The sequence below is a fragment of the Vipera ursinii genome, assembly GCF_947247035.1.
Source record: "Vipera ursinii genome assembly, chromosome: 2".
Classification (NCBI taxonomy): Eukaryota; Metazoa; Chordata; class Lepidosauria; order Squamata; family Viperidae; genus Vipera; species Vipera ursinii.
This window is the reverse complement of record NC_139513.1, coordinates 234,147,901-234,172,606: the sequence shown is the minus strand read 5'-3', so window position 1 is coordinate 234,172,606 and position 24,706 is coordinate 234,147,901. Positions and strand designations below refer to the sequence as shown.

Below are 24,706 nucleotides of genomic sequence, written 5' to 3'. Positions count from 1 at the left end.
CACACACACACACACACATATGCATACACATATTGTTTAATACCTGTAATATAACATATATTAATAACTGATGTATTTTTAATCAAGCTCATAAAGTAAGACGAATGGGCAAAACCAATAAAATAATTGCCAGGTGTGAAAAGTGTCATTTGTTTGATATTCTCTTCTGGCCTAGGTTAAAAGGCAGAATGACTGCCTGATTTCACATTGGTGGCAGCAGAAAGATTGCTGACATGCAATTTTTTGAAAAGCAGAGATAATGGACACATGGCCTCTCAATCCATTATCTCTGCAGGGTTTCCAATTCATGCAAAACATATGCACAACTATTTATATGGCACATAGGAGAATATGCTACATGAATCCCAGCATGTACAAACAGTAAATCACACAAAAAACCTGTTTTTATAGTTCCGTTACCTTTTGTTTTGGACTTCTGTAATGAATATGAAATTAAAATGGAATGAATGAAACACTCCAATGAAGCATAGGTTTTAATTAAAAACTTATGAATGTCAGCTTACCTACTTATTTCTTTCTGGATTGCAAAGGTAGGATTGTGGAAAACAAATCGGATTCATACTGTTTTTTCACACTTATCAAAGGAAATTTGCCGAATTTTCAAGTTTAAAAGTGTGCTTAGATACTACTGTGAGAGATGGGAAAGTGTGTGTGCACGCAATCGCAGCACAGTTGCTTTAAATCTGAAAATATATTGGAGACAGCTGACTTCTTAATCCTGTGGGCATATAATGTTAATCAACACAGTCCTTTGGTTGGCTTCTGTACCTTAATGTTTCAAAAACATAACTTGAGCTTTGAGTAAATTGCAGAATTCTACTGTGTCTGACTAAGGACACTTCCACCCCATTTTCCTTCAGGACCAGTTCCAGACCTGATTGATCTTGTGGCCTCTGTTTTTAGAAGTTCAATTTACTTCTGAGTTTGCCCTAGTTTATTGGAAACTGCCCTAAAGTTGTTGTTTTTTTCTTTTGACAGATATAGATCTACCAATTTTGTACTCTCTTTTCCAGGGACTCATCTTGGATCCTTCTCCAAACCTCAAGTCATTGTTATTCTCTCTCTCCATGCCCCTGTCCTTCTAGGTCAGGGGTGTCAAACTCAATTTCATTGAGGGCCGCATCAGCATTGCGGTTGCCCTCGGGGGGCCAGGTGGGTGTGGCCAGGGTGGGCGTGGCCTACTGGGTGGGCATGGCTAGAGTGTGTATGGCCTACTGGGTGGGCGTGGCCAGCTCTACATCGTTCGCATCAAGGGTGCCTATGGGGGCCTGGGCAGGAGTGGGACAGATCTGAGGGTCTCTGGCAGGAGGAGGGTCTCTGGGCCAGGGCCAAGGCAGTGGGGGCCGTTCCCTCACTCTTTCCAGGATGGCTTCGCGGGCCACATGAAACCAGTTCGCGGGCCGTATCTGGCCCCCGGGCCTTGTGTTTGACATGTCTGTTCTAGGTGAACCTCTAGGATGAAGAAAAGTAAGCCTAACATATATGGTCTGCAAAAATCCAAATTACCACAAGATAAATTAAGGTTTTCTGAATCAACCTGCTTCCATCTACCAATCAGCTGGATTTCTGCAGCCTACACTTTGTTTCTTTCTTTCTTTGTTTATGAGGGGTCCTTGATACTCTCTGCTCTTGATGGTTTTCTTGCAACCGTTTCATTACCCAAACTAGGTAACATCATCAGTGCTAGTAAGGATTGTGGTTTGCTCTCAGTTTATATTCTAGTGACTTGCCCTGTCAGTGTTGGTGGGAGTGGTTTTGGAGGTACTTGGGTTGGGCTGTTTATTGTTTGTTTGTTTTGCAGTTCTTTGTTTCAGGTACTGTTTACTTGATTGTTGGTCTGATATTAAACCTGGAGTTAAACTATGCTTATCTGGGTGCTAATTGCTGGTGGGGAGGTGTGAAGGATACCAGCAATTCCTCATTTCAACCCTGAGGTACAGATATTCTCCTTTATTGGTTATTTATAAAATGTATTGACCATCCATCTTACCACCTGTAGCTCTGAACAGCTCACAATTATAACATATGTGTATGTATATGTATATGTATTAAAACATAATTAAATTAATATGAGCAAATGCCATTAGCCAATTACAGATGGGGAAGGCAGGACATGGGTGCTCGATCAGCCACCTCCATTGTGATGCTCCCCCATTGGGGCCCCAAACTAAGTGGCAGGACTAGGTTGTTGGCTCTTACAAAAGGTCAGGAGGGTTGGGGGGCACAAGATGTTCCAGAGGGCAGATGCATCAGCAGAGAAGGTCCTTCTCCTGGACCCCAAAGCTAGATTTATTTTCCACCCTGTTAGAAGAGCATCATTCTGTTCTCTGAACATCTCTTTATGCATTGGCTAAAAGTTATCTTTGCTATTCCATAACAAACAATCATAGCAATGTGTAGCCAGGGTCATCTGTACTGGGAAACACGCCTGATTGAAAAATTGCTAGGATTTCAGTACAGAATCTCATAGGGATATTGAGCAACATCACTGATTGGTTTGTGACATTATCTGGATTTATTCTTAGCAATTGAGGATGGGAGAAGTGAAGATTATAGTGGATCATTTTCAGATTGCTTTGTAAGAGGAGACAACGAAGCCTTGTCTTCAACAGTGTTGTAAACTCGGCACTTTGTGACTCTAGCATAAATAAGCTTGACAGTTTTCCAATCACATATAAATGTTGACAAAATAGCCAGGCAATGCTTTATTTGCTAAAACCAACCATCACTGCAAAAACCATATAAAAATCTACCTGTCTATGTCTTGTGGGAGATCTCTCAGACCATTGTTACTTATATCAAGCCACTGCAGATTTGACATCCGGAGTACACATATTGGGATTGAAAAGAATTTGTTTGTTGATACATCTACAAAACTCACTTGTTTCAAATTGCTTAGCTGTAAAGAAACAGTATGTTATTTAATAAACACTCGAATGAGGAAATAGACTACAATTATAGTTGATATTTTGCTGGCTGAATGAGGTCAATTGCGCTATGTTGCATATTTGCCATAAGGCTACACTCCATTATTTTCAAAATGAGGCCATGTTCAAAATCAAACATTTTCAGTATTTTCTATTTGTTGCATGCAATGTACATCTTCCCTCAGGGAAGTTCCTTGTTTAATAGACTATTGCATTTTATCTGACTGAAACAATAATATTTTACATATTGGTATTCACAGCAGTTCCTATTGAACAGGATTTTGAATAACACAACTCTATGATTATGCCATGTCTGGGTTTTAAACTAGGTTTATGTCTCTTAAATAGCTCTCAGTAATTGACAAATGGTTCAATTACTTAAATTAAAAATAATAATAAAAATAAGCTGCTTTCTTTCTGGGGGCATCCACAGGCTATGACTACAAAGGTTGAAAGAGTGGCCATGATAGTATGACTGAAGCATCACCTCTTTTTATGCCTGCGACATAAGGCACAGAGAGAGCTTCAATTTCACCCTCATGGCAGCCAATTTGACTTTTTTGACCATACATTGTAAACATCCTTGTTTCATCCTCATGGTGTGTACTACCTAAAGAAAAGACAAGGTGGCAATCTCATCCTCTATATAGAAATTGATGAGACCTGACAATTGAATCTCTTACAGGCCATTTAAGGATAGCAAGCAACAGCATTGCCAGGAAAGGCTCAAGACAGACAAAATGGTAAGTATGGTATTGTGATTAAAGCCCTGATTCTTTTTTAACTGTGTATAACATCAATGAACATAGATTTAGATGCTTCAACTGCAACCTTGGTAATTTTAACACTTGCAGATATTTTTGGCAGTCAAATAATTTGAAGGTATCAGGTAAGCTGAATACCTCAGAGATGTTCAGAGATTTTTGTCTTTCAACATCAGGGAACCACCTGGGGCCTTAAGAAGAATAGGGTTGGGTGAGATTATACTTTCTTTCTGACTCATGTTCACACATATATAATAAATCCATCTCATTTCTTCATAGCAGGTCATATCGTGTCACATCCACTTTCACGTATGGAGGAGAAAGATAAAGTTAGGTAATAACTGCAAAAATCTGATAAATGTGTTTGACATGGCACCCAAATAAATATTTCATTTGCAATTTCTCCAAACCCAGTAAAGTGAGGCTCAGGAAAGACAGTCTGAATATTCAGATACTGCTATTATTATATTCTTCTTAAGCTTGAGAAACACAAATTCTAAACCACCCCTGGTTGTACTTCTTGTATCTCAAGTATAATGATGTTTGCCATTTCCAGTGGTGTCCACAGAGGGAATCAAATTCTGCAAGATGGCTGCACACTGTCATAATCAAAGCCCTGGGTCTTTTGTCACATGCATGGGACTTCAATTGCAATGTTATGCCTGCCATTTTGCAGATATTTTCTGTGGTCACTCATAGCAAATTTCTTTATGGCTGAATAATGTCTATTTTTTATTTATTCTTTAAAGATTAGCTGAAAAGCAGATATAATGTAAATATATTTTTTTCATAAAACTAAATATTATATCTGTACTCCAAATATCTATAGGAGTCCTAGATGGAAACCAAGAGATACAGAAAACTCAAGTCTTTTCTTCCAGTTCTTACAATGCATATAAGGTAGTTCTCCTGTAGGTGACATCATAAAGATACTTTTACTGGGATATTTACTATGATATTGACATAGTAAGAACTGGTCAGACTGATTGAATAATCATGGTGGCACAGTGGTTAGAATGTAGTATTGCAGGCTAATTCAGTTCACTGCCAGGAGTTTGTTCCTCACCAGCTCAAGTTTGACTCAGCCTTCTAGCCTTCCAAAGTCAGTAAAATGAGGACCCAGATTATTGGGGGCAATATGCTGACTCTGTGAATGACTTAGAGAGGGCTGTAAAGCACTAAAGCACTATAAGTCTAAGTGCTATTGCTATTAAATAATATTTTCTTGTACTGAAAACTTACTCAGACTTGCTTACTCCAAGCATACAGTTTGCCCTAGTTTTCTCACCTTCAGTTGAGGCTAGGATTTTATAAGGATTCTGAATCTTTATTTGAAATATCAGCAGTGAGGAAATTTAATGAGAAAATATAAACACTGTTTACCACCCAGAATTGTACCTCTTCCCAAAGACTGGGTGATTCCCTACTGGGGATTCATAATCATTATCTTTAATCAATTAGCATAAAGCTATGATGGCAACAGTTGACAATTCTAAATGAGAAGCCATGCACATCCCGTCATAAACATTGAGGCACTCCAAATCATACATTCAATAGTCCTTTAAAAGATAACAGAGAGAAGAAATGTTATATGACTAAGAAGCTACTAACTAGGTTTAGAAATAAATATTTGAAAGAAAGATCTCACAGCAGTAGCACCATTTTATTATTACTATAAAAATGATTTATAGCAGTACACTAAATACTTTTGCCTGAATAACAGCTTTCCAAAGCATGTCTTTTTAAAAAAAAAACTATAATAGTGCTGGATTTAAAATTAATTATCCAATCCAAAGTAGATATTAAAGGAAATAGTGTTTTTATTCTTACTCAAACAAAATAATCTCCCTGGTCAAAAATGTATGAAACTATTTAATATATTGTTGTTAGAAGAAAGCTAAAAGTACTAACCTAACTGTGTAATCTGGTTGGTTTATTACCGTGTTTTCCCCAAAATAAGACCCAGTCTTATATTTTTTGCCTCCAAAAGAGGCACCACCACATCTTATTTTCGGAGGGTGTCTTACCTTAGGACTGCCACAGCCAGGCCTCCCACCCACCCCCGACACCTGTCACGGCACTGCTTGACTTCTTCTGCAGCCTCTTGCTGCCACTTGTGGCTGGTTGCCATGTGGTGCATTGCACCATTGCTACTGCTCATGGCAGGATGCCGCATGGTGCTTTGGGCCGCTTCTACTGCTAGCAGCAAGAAGCTGCACAGCACTTTGGGCTAGTTCCGCTGCTCGCACAGTGCTTCGGGTGGCTTCTGCTGCTTGTGGCAGGAGGCCATGTGGTTCTTTAGGCTGTTTCCACTGTTTGCAGCGGGAGCAGCGGAAATGGCCTGAAGTTCCACATGGCCTCCTGCCACAAGCAGCAGAAGCAGCCCAAAGAGCTGTGCGAGCAGTGGAAGTGGCCCAAAGCACTGCATGAGCGAGCAGTGGAAGTGGCCTGAAGCACCATGCTGCATCCTGCTGCGAGCAGCAGCAATGGCGCAATGCACCACATGGCGTCTGGTTACAAGTCGTAGCAGGCGGCCGCAGAAGTCAAGCAGCAGTGCAATAGGCGTCAGGGTGTTGGAGGCCTGGCTGAGGTGGTCCTATTGGTAAGATAAATGGTTGTGATGCTCATGGGGCAGCTTCACCCCCCCTTCCCCCACCCTAGCTTGACTTTTAGGGGTATGTCTTTCCCCAAAACTAGGGCTTAGTTTTGGGGTAGGGCTTATATTAGGCCCAATCCCCCCCAAAAAGCTAGGGCTTAATATCGGGCTGAGACTTACTTTCGGGGAAACGCAGTAGTAGCATGTGGAGCCTAAAACTTGTCTTCCAAGCTTTAAAAGGCAACATGGCCATGGCTGAGGATCAGCTGAACTAACTCCAACTGGCTAGATGATTTGACATTAGCCATTCAGCTTCTGACTCAAAGAAGGGAATTGAAATAAAAATGCTGAAATATGTATGACTTTAGCCAGGAGAATCTTTGTCTGCAATGTGACTTCTCTACCTCTTCTATCTTCTCTGCCACTTTGACATTTCTCTTCAGGTATATTTTGACTACCACAGTGATTTTGAAGAAAGAACCTCAGTCACTAGATCCCAACAGCTTTCTCCTGGCAGAAGAAAAATTTTGTTGGTGGAGAAAAACTTCTACCAACAGGAGTGATTTATTCTGGTCCAATCCACTCAGTTGTGCATTGACCAATTTTCTCAGCACATCTTGGCATCAGGAATGTTCCAGAATACTGTAACAATAACGTATCAATTGTGTAAAAGCTATTTAAATTTAATGGAGTATATTCCAAGTAAATGATTATAAAATTGTAGCTTCAGAGGACATTTTTGCCCCCAATTAATTGACAGTAATCCTCAAAGATCATGTAGTGTTGGGCCCATGTTTAGTCAAAATACACTTTTTAATATATAATTTTTATTTTAAAAATAGTAAAAACATATAAACTTAAAGAGGAAGGGAAAAATAAAATATGCAAGAAAAAAAGGAGAAAATGAGACTATAATAAAGAGAAAAGAAATATATAAAGAAGTAACTTCCAGCATTCATCACAGATATAAACAAATAAAGTGTCTCCATCCCCTATAGGGACAGAAACAAATTTCTCTACATTACATATGCTATTCCTTATCTGCAGACAAATTTATAACACATCAACTTTTCAGTCCAAGCATCAACAAAAAAAAATCATAAAGGGTTGCCAGCTTTACAACAATATATCTTATTTTGATGAAATAAATCAACTTTACATTCCTTCCTTTTATTTTTAACAGACTTAATCTTTAGTTCATTCAAATATTGTAGGATTGATTTATCTCAAGTTCCTCTTTGCTCCATTGCACAAATTTCTTCAAGACTTTATTGTGCCTCTTTCATAAATCCAAAAAGAAAAAAAAATCATTCAGATCTCTGTTTTGTTTTGTCATTTGTATTTCTCTTTTGATTTTTAAAACACCAGCCAGTTTTGTTTTGTTTTTGTTCGTTTTTTCTGAACTCACTAAAGCATCCAGTCATTCTCTGGTCTTTCATGCGTTTGACTTCTTTCATTTCTTCAATAATCTTTTTGGATATAGTCTATCCATAGAAGCAGACATCATTACTAACACTGATGATATTATGGCTAATAATTTCAGGCTCCATTCTTCAAATTCTCCTTTACTATTTCTAGCGTTATAGCATTTTTCATCATTTATAAGTCCCTTGTACATAAAAGCCTGTAATTTTCTTCCCCTCTGATTAGGAACTTTAGTCCTCTCTAGTTTGCAGAATCATAACATTATTTATCGTTGTTATGCCTTGCAATAATAAATAATAATCTGCCTCCCAGAAGAAAATTATGAAGAATATATTTATAATTAATTCCATAATGATTTAGTAAAAGTCAATATTTTAAATTCACCTGGAACTTCCATCCATTTATAACTTTTTTAGATCAAAAGTCCTCATGCTTCTGATATTTTTTCTTTTCCTCAAATTGAAGATGAACTCACCTGACAAAAACTGTTCAAACCTGTTTATCAAAAGGTCTTTTATAGCTTTAAGATAATAGGCAATTTGCAAAAGTGATTAGAAAGTGAAGTTTGCGAACTTAGTGTTCTTTAAAAGGCTCTGCCTCAGTTGTGAGCAAGATGGATAATCTCATTGTCCCCCAGTGTTCAAACCTATAAAAAAACACTGTCCCATCATCTCCTCATGAGGACCATCCATACGGAGTACATGTGGGTGATCTCTGACCTATCCTCTACTCAGTGCTTTTTTTGTAAAATAAAAAGGTGCCAGAACTCACACATGTCATACAACCCGCCTTGCCTACCCTATAAGGTTCCATCCCAAAAAGGTGCCGGAACTCCGTTCTGAGCGTTCTATGTCAAAAAAAAGCCCTGCCTCTACTTATACTGGGAGGCTTTAAGGAACAGGTCTATGTACCAGTCCTTGGTCTTTGTCCCAGTCATTGGCTCCATTTTCGCAGGGCTGTCTTAAGTTTGCCATGCCTCCCCCAGAAGTCTTCTTTAGTCAAATAATTTGATTGAAATCAATGACATTAAATTTAATTCCAATCTATTAAATAACTTGCCTAGATTTTCACTGTAAAGTTGCAGCCTGTGCACATTAACAAGCTTGATTATAGTAGGTTTCTTTTTGAAGTAAACATGAGTAGGCTTCTGTTGAATGCATTTTAAAATACTGAAATAGATGATCCCATTATAGGTTAATACATTAATATTTCATATTGCTGAAACAGAAAAAAGTTATTGTTGCTCTTGCATACATTAATTAACTATTGAATTTTCCCCCATGGAGACCAATGGGACATAAAAGGCACTAAGTAGATTCTTTTATCCTAGATAGCATTCATTATATTAAAATCAATTGAATTTACTCTCAGGAAACTGATTAAGGATCAGAATGTTAATATCTCCAGCTCTTTGTTGACTGACATAAAATAATGTTTTGCTTTTAAGGTAATTTTTTTTTCTTGAAAGCAAACAACACCTTACAGCCAAGATATCAAATAATCTATTTTTCTAAACTAGGCTTAACAAAAACAAATTAAACTGAGTTTGTCTTCTGATGATTGCATGGAATTTTCCACATATATTTTGGAGGATCAATTTATAACTGCTAAGCTTCTCACCCTTAACAATTTTAAGATGTATCGACTTCAACTCCCAGAATTCTCCAGCCAGCATGCTGGCTGAGGTATTGTCGGAGTTGAAGTCCACACATCTTAAAGATGCCAATGTTGCCAAATGCTGCATAAGTAGCTTGACATGGCTGCTTTGGGAGATACTTTCAAACTCTTACTTTAGCTGTGAGATTTACGGGTGAGCTCTCATCCCAATGCTGAGATGTGGCTTTCCTGAGAGCTGCATGTTTTTTTTCCAAATATAATTCTAAAATAATATAAATGCATTGTTCTGACCATCACAAATACTTTTGTTGCTATTACACTGTTTTGAAGTACATCTGTATCCCTGTAGGTCACATAACCTCCTCATCATGCAATTACATTTCTGGGAACAGTTCACATACAGAATGAAAATTCTCAAATATTGCTATATGTATATATTCTATTTGGTATTTTCATTTTATTAGAAATTTCAAAATCCTGGGAGTTACACCCCCCATACTATATCTGTGATGGTCCTTAAACTGTTGTACATGATATTTGGGTAGCATTGGTATACACAGTATATTCTGATTATCTGGACCCATACCAATTGGGTTTCAGGCCCGGTCACAGCACGGAGACGGCATTGGTTGTGCTGATGAATGATCTCTGGCGGGCTCGGGACAGGGGTTGTTTCTCTGTCCTAGTCCTATCAGACCTCTCAGCGGCTTTTGATACCATCGACCATGGTATCCTACTGCGGCGTCTCAAGGGGTTGGGAGTGGGAGGCACCATTTTACAGTGGTTCTTCTCCTATCTCCTGGGCCGCTCGCAGTCGGTGTTGGCAGGAGGGCAGAGATCTGCCCCGAGGCCTCTCATTTGTGGAGTTCCTCAGGGGTCGTTCTCTCTCCCCTCCTGTTCAACATCTATATGAAGCCGCTGGGCGAGATCATTCGTGGTTTCAGGGTGGGGTATCATCAGTATGCTGATGATACCCAACTTTTTTTCTCCACCCCGAACCAACCCAGTGATGGCCTCGCCGTGATGTCCCATTGCCTGGAGGCGGTCCAGGTCTGGATGGGGAGAAACAGGCTTTGTCTCAATCCTGCCAAGACTGAGTGGCTATGCATACCGGCATCTCAGGTTAACCAGACCATTCCATCTTTAACGATGGGGGGTGAGGTGTTACCCCCTGTTGATAGGGCTCACAACTTGGGCATCCTCCTGGATTCACGGCTCAATTTAGAAGATCACATAGGATCTGTGACCAGAGGGGCTTTTGCCCAGGTCTGCCTGGTGCACCAGTTGCGACCCTATCTGGACCGAGATGCCCTACGCACAGTCACCCATGCGCTTGTGACCTCCCGGTTAGACTACTGCAACGCTGTCTACATGGGGCTGCCCTTGAGGACCACTCGGAGGCTTCAGCTGGTGCAGAATGTTGCTACGCGAGTTGTGATGGGGGCTTCCCGATACTCCCATGTAACACCTCTAATCTGCGAGCTGCATTGGCTTCCGGTTGCCCTCCGGGTGAGATTCAAGGTGCTGGTGATGACCTATAAAGCCCTAAATGGCTTGGGTCTGGGATATTTGATGATGATAACTTTATTGTCACTTTGAATGTACACCAATTGGCATACATCAAAATGAAATTTCGTTACATACAGCTCTCAAAGGGTCACCACCTCCAATATATACTCCTTGTTCGTGGCCCGCTCAAATTTCACATTGTCCATTTTAGTCTCTAGGGCGTGAACGATGGCAAACAGGACAGATGGAAATGGGGCTCCATGTGGATTAGCCCTCAAGTTAGCTTGTATTCTGACAACCTCGCCTTCTTTCCTTTTTCTGATCCTGACTCTTCCACCTTTTCCTTTAAGAGGCCTTGCTTCTTTTCACCCCTGGAGCATGCTGCCACCGCCACCAACTCCTCCAAAAGCCTCTCTCTCTTCCTCTGGGCCTGCCGACAATCTCATCCAGTTCCTTCGCTCCATAAGCTCCAAGTCCTCTCCTCCTCTGCCTCCTCTGGAAAAAGCCCTGATTTGCAGTAGAATGCATCACTGGGCCAGCAGTCAGATCTTGATGCTGTTAGAACAAATTTTGAGGGAACACCTGCTGCCGGCATCAAGTTCCCTTCATCCTGTGCGCTCCCACATGGAGGGCTTTCTCAGGGTGCTGCCGGTAAAAGACTGCTGGCGGATAACACCCAGGGGGAGGGCCTTCTCAGTGGGTGCGCCTGCCCTTTGGAACCAGCTGCCCGTGGAGCTTAGGACTGCTCCCGACCTTCAGTCATTCCGCCGGGACCTGAAGACCTGGCTCTTTGAGCTTTCCAGCCCAGGCTGAGAGTTTTTAATTGGGGTTTTATATTTTTCAGGGATCAAATTTAATTATTTTAACTGTTTTTAACTTTTGTATTGTATTGATGTTTTTAAATACTTTGTAAACCGCCCTGAGTCCTACGGGAAAAGGGCAGTATATAAATTCAATAAACTTAAACTTCTCTAGATCTCTAGAAAGATTGCAGAGAAGAGCAACAAAGGTGATTAGGGGACTGGAGGCTAAAACATGAAGAACAGTTGCAGGAATTGGGTATATCTAGTTTAATGAAAAGAAGGACTAGGGATTAGTTTTCATCCATTGCTTCTTGTCCTGCCTTCAGGTGCTTTGGAGAACAGGTTGATCCCCTCTTCTTTGCGGCAGCCTCTGAGATATTGGAGCACTGCTATCATGTCACCCCTAGCCCTTCTTTTCATTAAACTAGATATACCCAATTCCTGCAACTGTTCTTCATGTTTTAGCCTCCAGTCCCCTAATCACCTTTGTTGCTCTTCTCTGCAATCTTTCTAGAGATCTAGAGAATATACTGTGTGTACCAATACTACCCAAATATCATGTACAACAGTTTAAGGACCATCACAAATACTTTTATTGCTATTACACTGTTTTGAAGTGTACCTGTATCCCTGTTGGTTATATAACCTCCTTGTCAAGCAATTACATTTCTGGGAACAGTTCACATACAGAATGAAAATTCTCAAATATTGCTATATGTATAGATTTTATTTGGTATTTTCATTTTATTAGAAATTTCAAAATCCTGGGAGTTACATACACACACACACACACACACACACACACACACACACGATACCATATCTAGTGGCTGCTAGGTTAGAGAAAAATGAATTACTTCAAAATTTATGGATAATAAACTTTCTGGACAACCATTGATGAAACACCACTATTTCTCTAGCTAATTGGTTCCACTGCCAATTATTCTTACCGCAAGAAAAAGTTCTCTAACATATAAGTTGATGTTGAATGATAATCCTGTGACATTCTGATTAACAAGCTAGCCAAGTAATATGCTGGATGCCAAGACAATTATATGGAGCTGTAGTTGGCAAAAGAAAAACCCACTCCAAAAGTTCTCATTATATGATTCCAAGTAAACTATAATGAAGCACCTACTAACATTCCACAAAGTTTGGTTCTCTGGGCAGGACTTTTCAAGATTTGTTTTAAACTGTTATGGGAAATGATGGAGAGAGAGAAAGAGCATCCTTATCAAATTTGCATAGGTAAATAATGGGTGGGTTGTACAATACTCTAAAATGCAGAAACAATATTCAGAATGTTTATAATACATTAAATGAAGAGTTTGAAAATGATACCTTATAATTTAGAAAAATGTAATTATCCAGATAAAGGATTGGGATAGTATTCCAAATCACAGGAAATAATAGTTTCATGGTCTTCTTCGTTGAATACTATATATTATGTCGTGGAATCTGATGAGCAGGAATGAGAACATGCAGAGGAGTATAGACAAACACATATTTTATTTAAGCAGAAACTGAACTGAGAGATTGGAGTCACCCTGCCTCAATATATATAGCCAGGCCCTATGGTATTAACCAATCAGATTGAAGCTATACTTGCCGCCCAAAGTTGACCAATAGCAGGACTGGCGCCGTCCTGTCTGAGATGCTGGAGAACCATTGGTTCTCCAGCAGAGCACGGGGTGATATTCCAAAGGCCCAGTACATAACACCCCTCCCACCTAAGATCAGACTATAATACCCTTGACAATTGTCAAGGCCCAAACTAAATAATATTAAACAATACTAAATGTGATGATTTGTAAGCTAAGGTAATTGGAAATCCTTACGCAACCTTCTCAGATGTGTCTTGTAGAGTGGACTACAAAGATATTAAAGAACGATATAACAATGCAATATATTACAAAGAGATAAAACAACGTCTCAATGAGCATGCCATACAGCAGTTAAATGTGCCCCCAATTTCTGTAGATAGTAGCAGATTGTCATACAGTTACAACATATTTAAGATATGCTGGGGGTTTATGTGGTCTGGATGAGCACCTAGGGGTTCCAGTCACTCTGTGGTCTACCAGCTTACCCAGTGGGCTGGGTAGACCCATATCCCCCTGAGCTCCTGTGTCCAGGGGAGTTGCATTGCTCTGGCTGGCCTCTTCCGGTGGGCCCACCCCAGAGTCTGACTGTTTAGCAGAGTGTGCACAATGGTTGCTGAAATTCGGCTGGTTTGCCTGGTCAGGGGTTCCATGTTGCACTTCTGAGCTGCCATGACCCTCTTCTGGATCAAGTTCCACTGAGGAAGGAAAACCCTGGTGGTACGGGTGTGAGCTGGCCTGGATGCCAACTTGAGGACTTCGGGAGGGACTTGTATCATAGTCCTCACTTAGTGACCGCTCTGGGAATCTTTTTCTAAGTTGGTCAATACTTCTGGGGATTCCCCGGCAATGAGAACATCATCAAAACAAGGACAGACACCCTGAATTCTTTTAAGTGTGTGCTCCATAATTCCTTGGAAGATGCCCGGTGCAACACTAACCCCAAACTTCAAGCATTTGACTTTGAATGCTGTAATACACCTTGCTCAACTAACTTATCGATTTCAGTATCGATTTTATGTTTTAAGGCGAAAAGAACTCTGCAAGGTTTGACTCTTATCGGAACAACGTTAGGATCTAACTTAAAAGAGATGGGTGGCCCAGTATAAGTTCCTAGTTTTGACTCAAACACATCCGCAAATTCCTCACAAACAGCCTTGAGGTCTGCTGTCTGTGTCTGGTTAATGCCCGCTATTTGAATGCCCAAAGCCTCAAACCAATCAAGTCCTATAAGACTTGTTCTATGGCCCTCTACTACTATGACATCCAGGTGCCCCAAAAACCCTTTAAATTTCACCAATACAGTGGCTTCACCCTTAACTTTAACCCGAGCATTCTGAAAATCTGTTAAAATAATGTCTGACGGTCTTAATGTAGCCCACTGCTGCGTCTGCAAACAAGGTTGAATGTGTCCTGTGAAATAATTGAGACCGCCAAGCCGGAGTCCAATTCCATTTTGCATGGAACTCCTTGTAGCTCTACTGAGAGCTTAAGTTTAGGCTTAAGGGGACGACAAGCCCCGGTGCGACAAATGCTTCTCTGGCTCCCGAAGAACCCCACACTGACTGGACCCAGGGCCCCAGTACCTTTCCTAGTCGGTTCCTCCAACTGGTGCTTGGGTGGCCTGTCTCTCTGGTGAGCCCTGCATACCGCCGTGATGTACCCAGTCCTACCGCAAGCTTTGCACGTGGCCAAATGGAATCTGCAGTCTGCGCGGGAGTGGTTGCCTCCGCACCCCTTACATCTTGGTAAGAGAACTGCTTTGTAATTATTCTCTCTTTGTTGATTTCGGTGGTTTTGCTCACTTGGCTGTCTCTGGAGTTTGTTGATTTCGGGTTCCTTTACTTCAGACAATTCTCCGGTGCCAATGGCAACCTCATGGTGGATGGAAACTTCTGTCTTTCGGGTTTTGTTGGGCTGTACAGTTTGTACTGCACCTCCGGCTGCTTTGTCAGCCATGATCTCATCTTGTGCTTCAGCGAACGTGAGGTTTGGTCTGGCAAATAGTCTCTGCTGCAAAGTTCTGTCTCTTAGTCTGCAGATGAGTCAGTCTCTCAAACGCTTCTCCAAATTTGAAAATTTGCAGAGACGTGTGGCCTGTGTTAGGCCCACGATAAACTCGGATGCTGTCTCACCAGGAAGCTGCACTCGTTGGTCAAATTTAAACTGCCAGGCCATCTCCAACATTTTTGGCTGGAAATGCCCGGTCAGCTTCTTCTTCAGGTCAGCAAAAGATACTGCTTCGATGGGCACTGGCACGAAGAGGTTCTCAGCTAAATCGAAAGTCGCTGGCCCACATACACACAGCAATGTCACAGCTTTTAGGCCTTCCTCTGCTATCTGGTTAGCTTGTAGGTAATTTCCTACCTGTGAGAGGTAAGACAGCCAATCTTCTGGATGTTTGATGTCGAATTCTCTGAGTTTGCTGACTTTTGGCATTTTTCCTTAATTCCTGCTCTGTTGTTGGATCCTGCTTCAAGTCTCAGGGAACGCTTCCACTGACCACGCGGCTGCTAGCGTAGTTTACTAGCCGGCTAGAGGGGGGGAAAGATGCCTCTTCCCTCCAGTGAGTAATGCCGTCCCCTCATGACTTCAGCCCTCAGGCGAAGAAGCAGGATCCCACCCTCGTCACCACTAATATGTGGTGGGCTCTGATGAGCAGGAATGAGAACACGCAGAGGAGCACAGATGAACACATACTTTATTTAAGCAGAAACTGTACTGAGAGATTGGAGTCACCCTGCCTCAATATATATAGCCAGGCCCTATGGTATTAACCAATCGGATTGAAGCTATACTTGCCGCCCAAAGTTGACCAATAACAGGACTGGCGCCGTCCTGTCTGAGATGCTGGAGAACCATTGGTTCTCCAGCAGAGCACGGGGTGATATTCCAAAAGCCCAGTACATAACACTATATACTTTAAAGTTTAGGTCAAACCAAAAGATAAGCAAAGGAGGAAACTGAAAATAAGAGAATGCTGGGTGAACTTTATATCTTTGCTTTTAAAAAGATGACTAAAGGGGGAGATGATTTTGACGTTTGGTTGTCCAGACACCTCTGTCTTTTTCTACTCCAATGGACAACACTTCACCAGGAGTGTCTGTCAGTAACTGTTTTGGTTTCTTCTAAGTTCATGTTGTGATGTTAATGATAGCATTCATACACATTGTCTTTTGCTGGGTTTTTGTTTTTGTTTTTGTTTTTGGTGGCTGTCAGCTTTTCCAAACATCAGAGTCTACTTGAAAAACTCCTCCTTCCATGTTCTATGTCCAAAATTTTAGCTTCCTCATTACTGCTTTGATAATTATCTAGCTGCACAAGTACTGACTGATTTGTTTTCTGGGCTGTCTAATTCTCAACAATTTTCAGTCCAGATACATTGCTTTTTCTTCATTCCACATTTCTGATGGTCAACCATATGTTTCCTTTGACAAGCTGTTTCTTCCACTTACCTATCTTTGTTGGCAGGAGTATGATAGCAGTCTTCAAATTCCAGAAGGGATCTCCCACAAAAGAAGGCCAACTCAGAATACCAAAATCAGAGTAAATTATAAAAAGATTGATTCTCTGAAGCTGTTAGAGCAATTCAAGAATTGAACCAATTACCTAAGTGAGTAGCAACCTCTCCTATTCAACAAAGGCTAGATAGATAATAATCAGGGAGACTTCGATTTAAGTTTCTGTACTGAACAGGATATAGCACTTAACGGAGTAAGTTGACCCTTCCAAATACATAAATTTATAGTACAAAGCATTTGATCAAAAGCAAACATACAGCAGAGTCAGTCACACAAATAATCATTCCATCAAAAAGATTACAATGAACTGATTGTCCATTCTGTCTTTAAGAAAATACTTGTCCACCTATTTCCAGAAAGGCCCATTCAAAAATCACACAGTTTAAGAACTGTCAAGTTATTTGCTTTGCCAAGCCAACAGCTAGACAGCCAAAAAAAATCTTATAAAGTTAATATTAATATTAGTTCACAGCCAACAAAGGAGTCACAAAATGCTAAAAAGCAAATGGAAATATGGTAGATGAGCAATTTATTTACTTGTTACATTATAAGTCTGCTCATTTGAAGAAACAGGACAATGATCGTGGTGTCCCCTGTTCCATTTTATTTATTTATTTATTTATTTATTTAATTAAATTTTTATACCGCCCTATTCCCGAAGGACTCAGGGCAGTTTATGCCTACATTGACAGCCCTCTTCTCTGTGCCAGACACACCAAAGAGAACCCACACAGTTTCAGTGATATAGAGAGCCGTCCTTGGTTAAATATTATCTTAATGGATTACTACAGACAGCATATTCTAGCAATTCCATCCCTGAGGGAAATTCAAACTGCAGATGAAGCTGCTTCTTTCCCACGCTGTTCCCAGCTGTTTTCTAATCCAACTTCAGGCATTCCAGTCTAGATTGCAGTGGGTTGGCAACAAGGCTGCACTGGTGCTCAGCCCCAACCAGAGTCACCACAAGATGGGATTGGTCATTCCCCAGCTTCTTGCTCTTTTCATCCATGCAGGGAAGGTAGGTCTCATTGGTTGGATCCTATGTGGGCAGATCAATCAATGCCTACTTTTTTATTGTAGGGATATGTTGAGCTGTTTGTAAAAATAATAAAGCAGGATGCAATTTTTTTCTTTTAATGACCCCATAATCCTTTGTGTCAGGTGGAGTTGCAATGACTGAATAGAGCTGAGCATTTTCCTTGGAAATAGGATTGAACAGAGAAATATGAATGGATGGATGAAAGGGAGATAATAAATCAAGTTTTCTTGTAGTTCAGAAAGTAAGCACTACTATTTCTTATGCTACATAAAGAAAACTCCATGGGTACTTTGTTTGAGGCTAGATTTAAGAAATTAGAGCTACTGACTGGGTGACCTTGAGTCAGTCATTCTCTCTCAGCCCCAAGAAAAAGACAATGGCAAACCACTTCCAAAAAACTTTGCCAAGAAAACTGTAGGATTTGTACAGGCAGTTTCCAGGAATCAAAACTGACCTGAAGGCACGGAAACATATTTTAAGAAACAGCAGCAGCTTTTTATTCTATACTAAAACCAGATGGATTTGTTAGTTAATCCTTTCGCTCCTAGACTCAAAGGAAATTATGCTAGTTAAATAGTGCTTTTAAATAAAGGAAGTCCTATATATTTTGCTTTAGAAAATAAGTGGTTTTCTGCAACTCTTGTGATATTTTTTTTTATTTTTTTTTATTTTAATTCCATTTATATCCCGCCCTTCTCTGAAGACTCAGGGCGGCTTACAAGCTTAGCAGTAGCCTTCATTCTATGTACTGTATATGCCTGCTTGTTAGGGCTTTCACACACACCCCAAGCGGCATTATTACAAAGTCAGCTTAATTGCCCCCAACAATCTGGGTCCTCATTTTACCTACCTCGGAAGGATGGAAGGCTGAGTCAACCTTGAGCCTGGTGGGACTCGAACCTGCAATAATTGCAGGCAGCTGGTGTTACTTAAGGAGGCATTAGCCCACTGCTCCACCAAGGCTCTTATAAAAAACCCTACAACATCATTTCATTGTTAGCAGCATTTACCTCCCTTTCTTTCAAGTACTTTTCCTTCTAACTCTAAATCAGTTCTAATGCCGACTCTGGGTTAAGGCACTGTCTGTGCCAATTACATTTCCCAGTCACCCTTACTTCTGCCCTGATTTTCATTCACAATTGTCATCTTTGTTTGATAAACAACTTATATTTCTGTTAATGTTCATCATTTAATTTTAAAATGCTGCCGGTGCACATTTCAAAGATACCACTGCTTTCCAGCTTCCTTTCCTAAGTGACAAGAGTTGTGTGATTAATGGGTGTGTTTTCTGTTCTACTTTATTTATTTGTGACATTGAAAAGGATTTGCTGATAAGGTTGCTTGATTGTGGTTTAAGCAGGAACTTCCCATTTCTTGGCATATCAGAAATATGCTAATTTCAGTTATTGATCCACTTCATTTTTTAAAAAACAACATTACCATCAATTAAATACATTGGACACATGACCACGGAGACGTCCTCGGACAAGCGCTGGCTCTTCGGCTTTGAAATGGAGATGAGCACCGGCCCCTAAAGTCAGAAACGACTAGCACGCATGTGCGGGGGAACCTTTACCTTAACCTTTTTTTACAAAACTGAATGGAGCATTGACTTCAGTGGGTCCAAATTTTAAGCGTGACAATGTCTGAATTCAAGCCATTGAGTGGGTCAACATCAGATGAGCTAAATCCTAAATGAGACATTAATGAATGAAGAAAAATCTGGCTGTTGTCCTCAGTGTCATTTGCTTTCCCATTCAATTTATTATAGCTTTAATTCTTTAAGCTGTGCATTTCTTGTCTCTCTGCTGGAATGCACAGTTTTTATGGAAGGCATTACTTTTCTGCAAACCACAGGATGCAGAAGTAAGTTAAATCCTCTGCAAAACAATATAGAATGCTCTTTATTGTCTACCCATGGCAGTACTTATATCAAGATTGTTTTATATTGCAGGTTCACAGGTTATTATTGTTCAGCAAAAGGCAGTTTAATGATGGGCATTTCCATCCAATGATCTTAAAGGTAAAGGTAAAGGTTCCCCCGCACATGCGTGCTAGTCTTTTCCGACTCTGGGGGCCGGTGCTCATCTCCGTTTCATAGCCGAAGAGCCAGCACTTGTCCGAGGACGTCTCCGTGGTCATGTGGCCGGCATGACTAGACGCCAAAGGCGCACGGAACGCTGTTACCTTCCCACCGTAGTGGTCCCTATTTTTCTACTTGCATTTTTACATGCTTTCGAACTGCTAGGTTGGCAGAAGCTGGGACGAGTAACAGGCGCTCACTCTGTTACGCGGCACTCGGGATTCGACCCGCCAAACTGCCGACCATCTGATCGACAAGCTCAGCGTCCTAACCCAGAGCCACCGCGTTCCTCCACTGAGCCACCGTTACTGTTTCTCAAAACTTTAAAATTCAGCTTCAGTTGAAATATGCTTTATTTTCATTTTATCTTCAAGCATGTGTAAAGTTTATTTATTCATCACAAAATCTTATATACTGGCTACTTCCACACATTCTAGACAGTACACTAGTTCTACAAAAATATGCAAATCAAAGAGCTCTACCAATTTACCACATTATTTTAACTCACATAGCCATCCTTTCAGCACATTTAGAATTTGCAGCACTAAACTCAGTCCGTTGCTGCTCTTTTACTCTTCTTTTCTGCCTCAAATTGCTATACCTCATCTCTTAGCTTCCATCAACTGTGCACTAATGAAGCTTTCTTAGTCCTCACCTCCACAAAAATAACATTTAACAAATCAATAGCACTTTCACACACACACACACAGTTGTTGTTGCTGTTTTTACAGTCCTTTCTTTTCTCAAACAGGTGTGTGAGCATCAGCAGCAAGGAAAAATCAATATGAAAATGAATGCATTAAAAAGTTGTTCAGTTGCCATGGTGCCACACTTGTCATTACATTGCAAACGTTATTGTGGAATGGCATGTATGTGACTGTGGCAAACTGAGACGATTTTTTTATTTTATTTTATTTTTTAAATTCAGATGCCTTTCCAAACATGCCCATGGGAATATATTGCTACCTTGTGTGGAATTTCCAAGGATAAGATGAAAGATGATAAGTTTTAACCACCAGGGCCCTGAAAGTTTGACAATAACAGTCCATAAATAAACAAGAGAACACTGGAAGCTCAATGAGGAATTAAGTATGTTTCTAGCATGGACAAAAAGTTCGACCAGAATGATTGACAATAGCAAAAGACCTAGGAAGCAACATTTCCCTGCAATAGGAAATAGATCAACTCCATGGACTCCAGGAAGCAAGAGTTAAAGAAACCTGATCCTTCTCAGTTCAGATAGGATAATAATGTTGGTTTTTCTCATTTGAAAAAAAATGATGGGGAAGGAAATAAAAATGGCAACTGAGATGAGACCCTTTTGGAATTCTGAGAAGTTCTAGTCTGTTGAAGTGTTTTTTCTCTAGCAGATTAACATGTGTATACTGAAGTCTCTCATAAATTTCTCCTTGTAGTGTCTGTCTTCTTTCAATTCAACAGCCTTGCCATGATTATGACAATAGGGTTAAGTATTAATTTCCTCTTTCTTCCATATAGTGAAAAAGAGTATTATTTTGAAAGTCCTGTTCCCGGTATAAAAACAAATAATTGAAGCCCTGGATGTATGAAATAGGAAATGACTACTAAAGAAACAATCAGCGTAATAGCATTATGCTATACTAAACAGGAAGCATTAGAGACAGAAAGAACAAAAGGAATACTTGGATAAAAAACTCAGTGTCCCTAAAAACACTTTTTTATAGTTCTTGTTGCTCCTATTCTTGCTGCAGCGGCAATTGCAATTCTACATGTCAGATTAGAAACAAGAAAGAAAGATGACCCAGAAAATACTAGAACACAATGGAAGGGAGGTTGGAACAATGAAGATTATAAAGAAAGGTTGAAATGATGCAAGGGGAACTAAATATGGTCTCTAGGATAAATAGATTACCTGCAAGAAATCTCAGCCTTGCAAGCTGTTCAAAGGGATGGGAACCAAGCCAATAGCAGAGCTACCCCTCACTATTCTCTATATCTTTGGTTATAGTCAGGGCCTAACTTCATGGGAATGGTCCATACCAGGACCAGCTTTCAGATTGTGCAGTGCTGGCATGGGATAAATCTATGCCTTCAAGCTGCACAAGTTGGAAAGTTGTCCAACTTCATAGAAACTTTTGAGAACCATTGTCTCTGGTTGTTTCATATTTTGAACTGGCCTCAAGTATTAGATGGATTTTCATAGAACTGAATTATCTTCCTGTCCAGAATATCATGTATAGCCATGATGAAGCCCCACAATAAACTGAAAACATCAACCTTCAATTAAAGATGAGAAAAAGGTAGGCTTCAGGGTATCAATAGCAAATGTCGCTGGCTGGTACTGGGTACCATACAGGAAGATACACCTGAGGCTGCAAAATAAGTGTGCCTATTCAGAATTATATGACTTAAAATTACTTAAGATTTTTGCTGCGTATTCATTTTTTCCTTTGTAAATTTAAACCACCTGAGAGGATCATGAGGTATCAAGTTTTTAAAAAAGTAGGGCAAGCTATGCAAATAAGACTAACTTCAGCCCATCCTGAATTATTTTAAATTCATGTTTCCCTTTAATTGCCTTTTTTTAAAAAAATACCCATTTGTAGCTTGCAGAATCAACTAATATGGAAATGTTGCCCCAGAGGAAAAGACTCTGAAATTACTAATCAACAATAATTTGATGTAACCAGAAACCCCAGCAATGGAAGCTGTTATTTTATTTTTCACAAAAGAAATATAACTTTTTTTTAAATGTAAGGTCAATCATTGCTTCCTAGAGGAAGCAACTAATTTTGTTTGTAAACATTTGAATTAATACAACCCACCAACAACCCACTCACTGGAAAGGGCATGATAAAACTCTCCTTGGCATGATCCTTTTATTTAATTAGGGTGGGGAAAAACAATGACTGTTCATTTTAGGGTTGAAAATATTGAGAATGCTTTAAAAGATAATATCAGCAGCACAGACCTCTGGAATAAGATAGGAATGTCAGATGTGAAATAAATGTCAAGGGAAAGATGGGAGGTAAATGTTGAAGCACAGCTAACCCCCCACCCCCCCTGATCTTTAGCAATGTGCTATTATAGCAGCAACATTTCAGTCAGTGATACTCTGAAGATGCTATCAGCTGGGCTGATGGATGATGGTGTTGCAAAATGGCAATTGCTTAGAAGTAGAATTATTGAACCATATTTCCACAGTAACTGGAGAACCTACATTTTTATGCTTCATCAAAATAGCATTACACTTTTTGAAAATCATATATGATAATAATTATGAACTTTTTATATTTGTATGGAAGTTGAACCAAACACATTAAGATACTTATTAAAACTAGTTAACTGTAGAAAAGATAGGAACATATTTATTGTTTCTTAAGAAAGCTGATTTGAGGTACATGACCAGCTTAGAACTGATTTTTATGCCAAGGTGAATCAGATGGCATTTAGTCTTCCAATGTCTCTGTTTTCCAGTATAACTTGTACTGTTGCTTCTAGGAAATGAAGAATAAAATTGGGAAGATCATCAGTTTGATTGATTTGGACCAAAGTCCAATTTATCTTTTCAGTTTCTATTTCACTTTATCATTATTGAATTTTGAATGTTTCCAACTGTTCCTTGAGATTTGACCAAATCTTGGATAAAAGAAGGAACTCGGCAAAAGACCTCAATTATTGGTTTTCTGAGCTTCAGGGTCTCTACAGGGCAACAACTAACACATAAACCATAGCTCAGAAAAAAACAAATCCCAGTCAGAACAATTATTCACTTTCAAACTTAGCCAGTTAAGGAGCTGAGCTAATGTTAAGACAGCACCCGAAGATACACACTCAAAGTGCTTCAATGCTTTTTCTCAACTAAGAGTTGTGCACATCTTTTAAGGGAACGCCAGGAGTTCCCTTCTGAATATTGTTGGTGCGACTTAGGCAAAACCTAACTCCATCTGTACTCTATTCTTTTTGGATGTAAGTAACATTAAACAAGCTCGTATAATTACTTTCCAATTGCATCTTTAATCTTTTTCCTATTCTGTCATATTAAACAATATTGCAGTTTGTAGACAACTGTCAGGAATCTTTAGGAGCTACAACAAAGGCATTAGAAAAACTGCTGGGGATCTTCCACCCTGCCTATTTATAAAACTTCCAGATTGTACCCTTGTCTTTGAATCTATCTGCAATGAGAAGTACCAGGAAGGAAGACTGATCATGAATATCATATATAATTATGAGTGAGGTACTTCTGGATCTGAAGCCTTTCTGCTTAAAACAGCAGAGTAAGGGATACATTGCTTCCTCTCTCTTTCTGTAAAGCAGAGGTCCCCAATTTTTTGGGCACCAGGATGGGTTTCACGGAGAAAGGTTTTTTCCACGGACCGGAGAGGGCATGGTTTTGTGTGCTGCCTGCATCCTATGGATAGAGTTTTGCTCATTTGTGTGGACCGGTTGTTGGCATGCCGTGGCCAGGTACTGGTCCATGGACCAGGAGTTGGGGACACCTGCTGTAGAGAATAAAGCACCTGCTGAGTCAGTTAAAATAAGGTTTGCTTGGCTTTGACTTAAAGCCCAGTATACATGGAGAATAGAATTCATTTCCAAGATTGGACTTAGTTTTCCATCACTGGAACAAAATACTTTGGGTTAGAGAGTTCTTCCAGATTTGATAAAGAAAGTTTTGATGCAGAACAGCTTGTTTGCTTGCCAATAAGCTTTGTAGCAATCACAGTATACAGTTATGCTCATTAAAGTTTGAAGCAAAAGAACAGAACAAATGGAGTCGATGCTTGTAGAGCTCTCTTATAACAGTTTAGCATCTGC

At 40.0% G+C, this 24,706-nt stretch overlaps 1 protein-coding gene across 1 annotated transcript in view; it reads right to left on the bottom strand.

Annotated features, from left to right (window-relative positions):
• Window positions 1–24,706, bottom strand: part of LRRC2 (leucine rich repeat containing 2) — an 89,434-nt gene that overhangs the window by 17,961 nt on the left and 46,767 nt on the right. Inside the window, exon 6 of the mRNA XM_083351244.1 lies at window positions 2,775–2,920. Within this exon, the coding sequence (XP_083207370.1) occupies window positions 2,775–2,920 (146 nt within the window). The remainder of the gene's footprint in view (window positions 1–2,774; window positions 2,921–24,706) is intronic.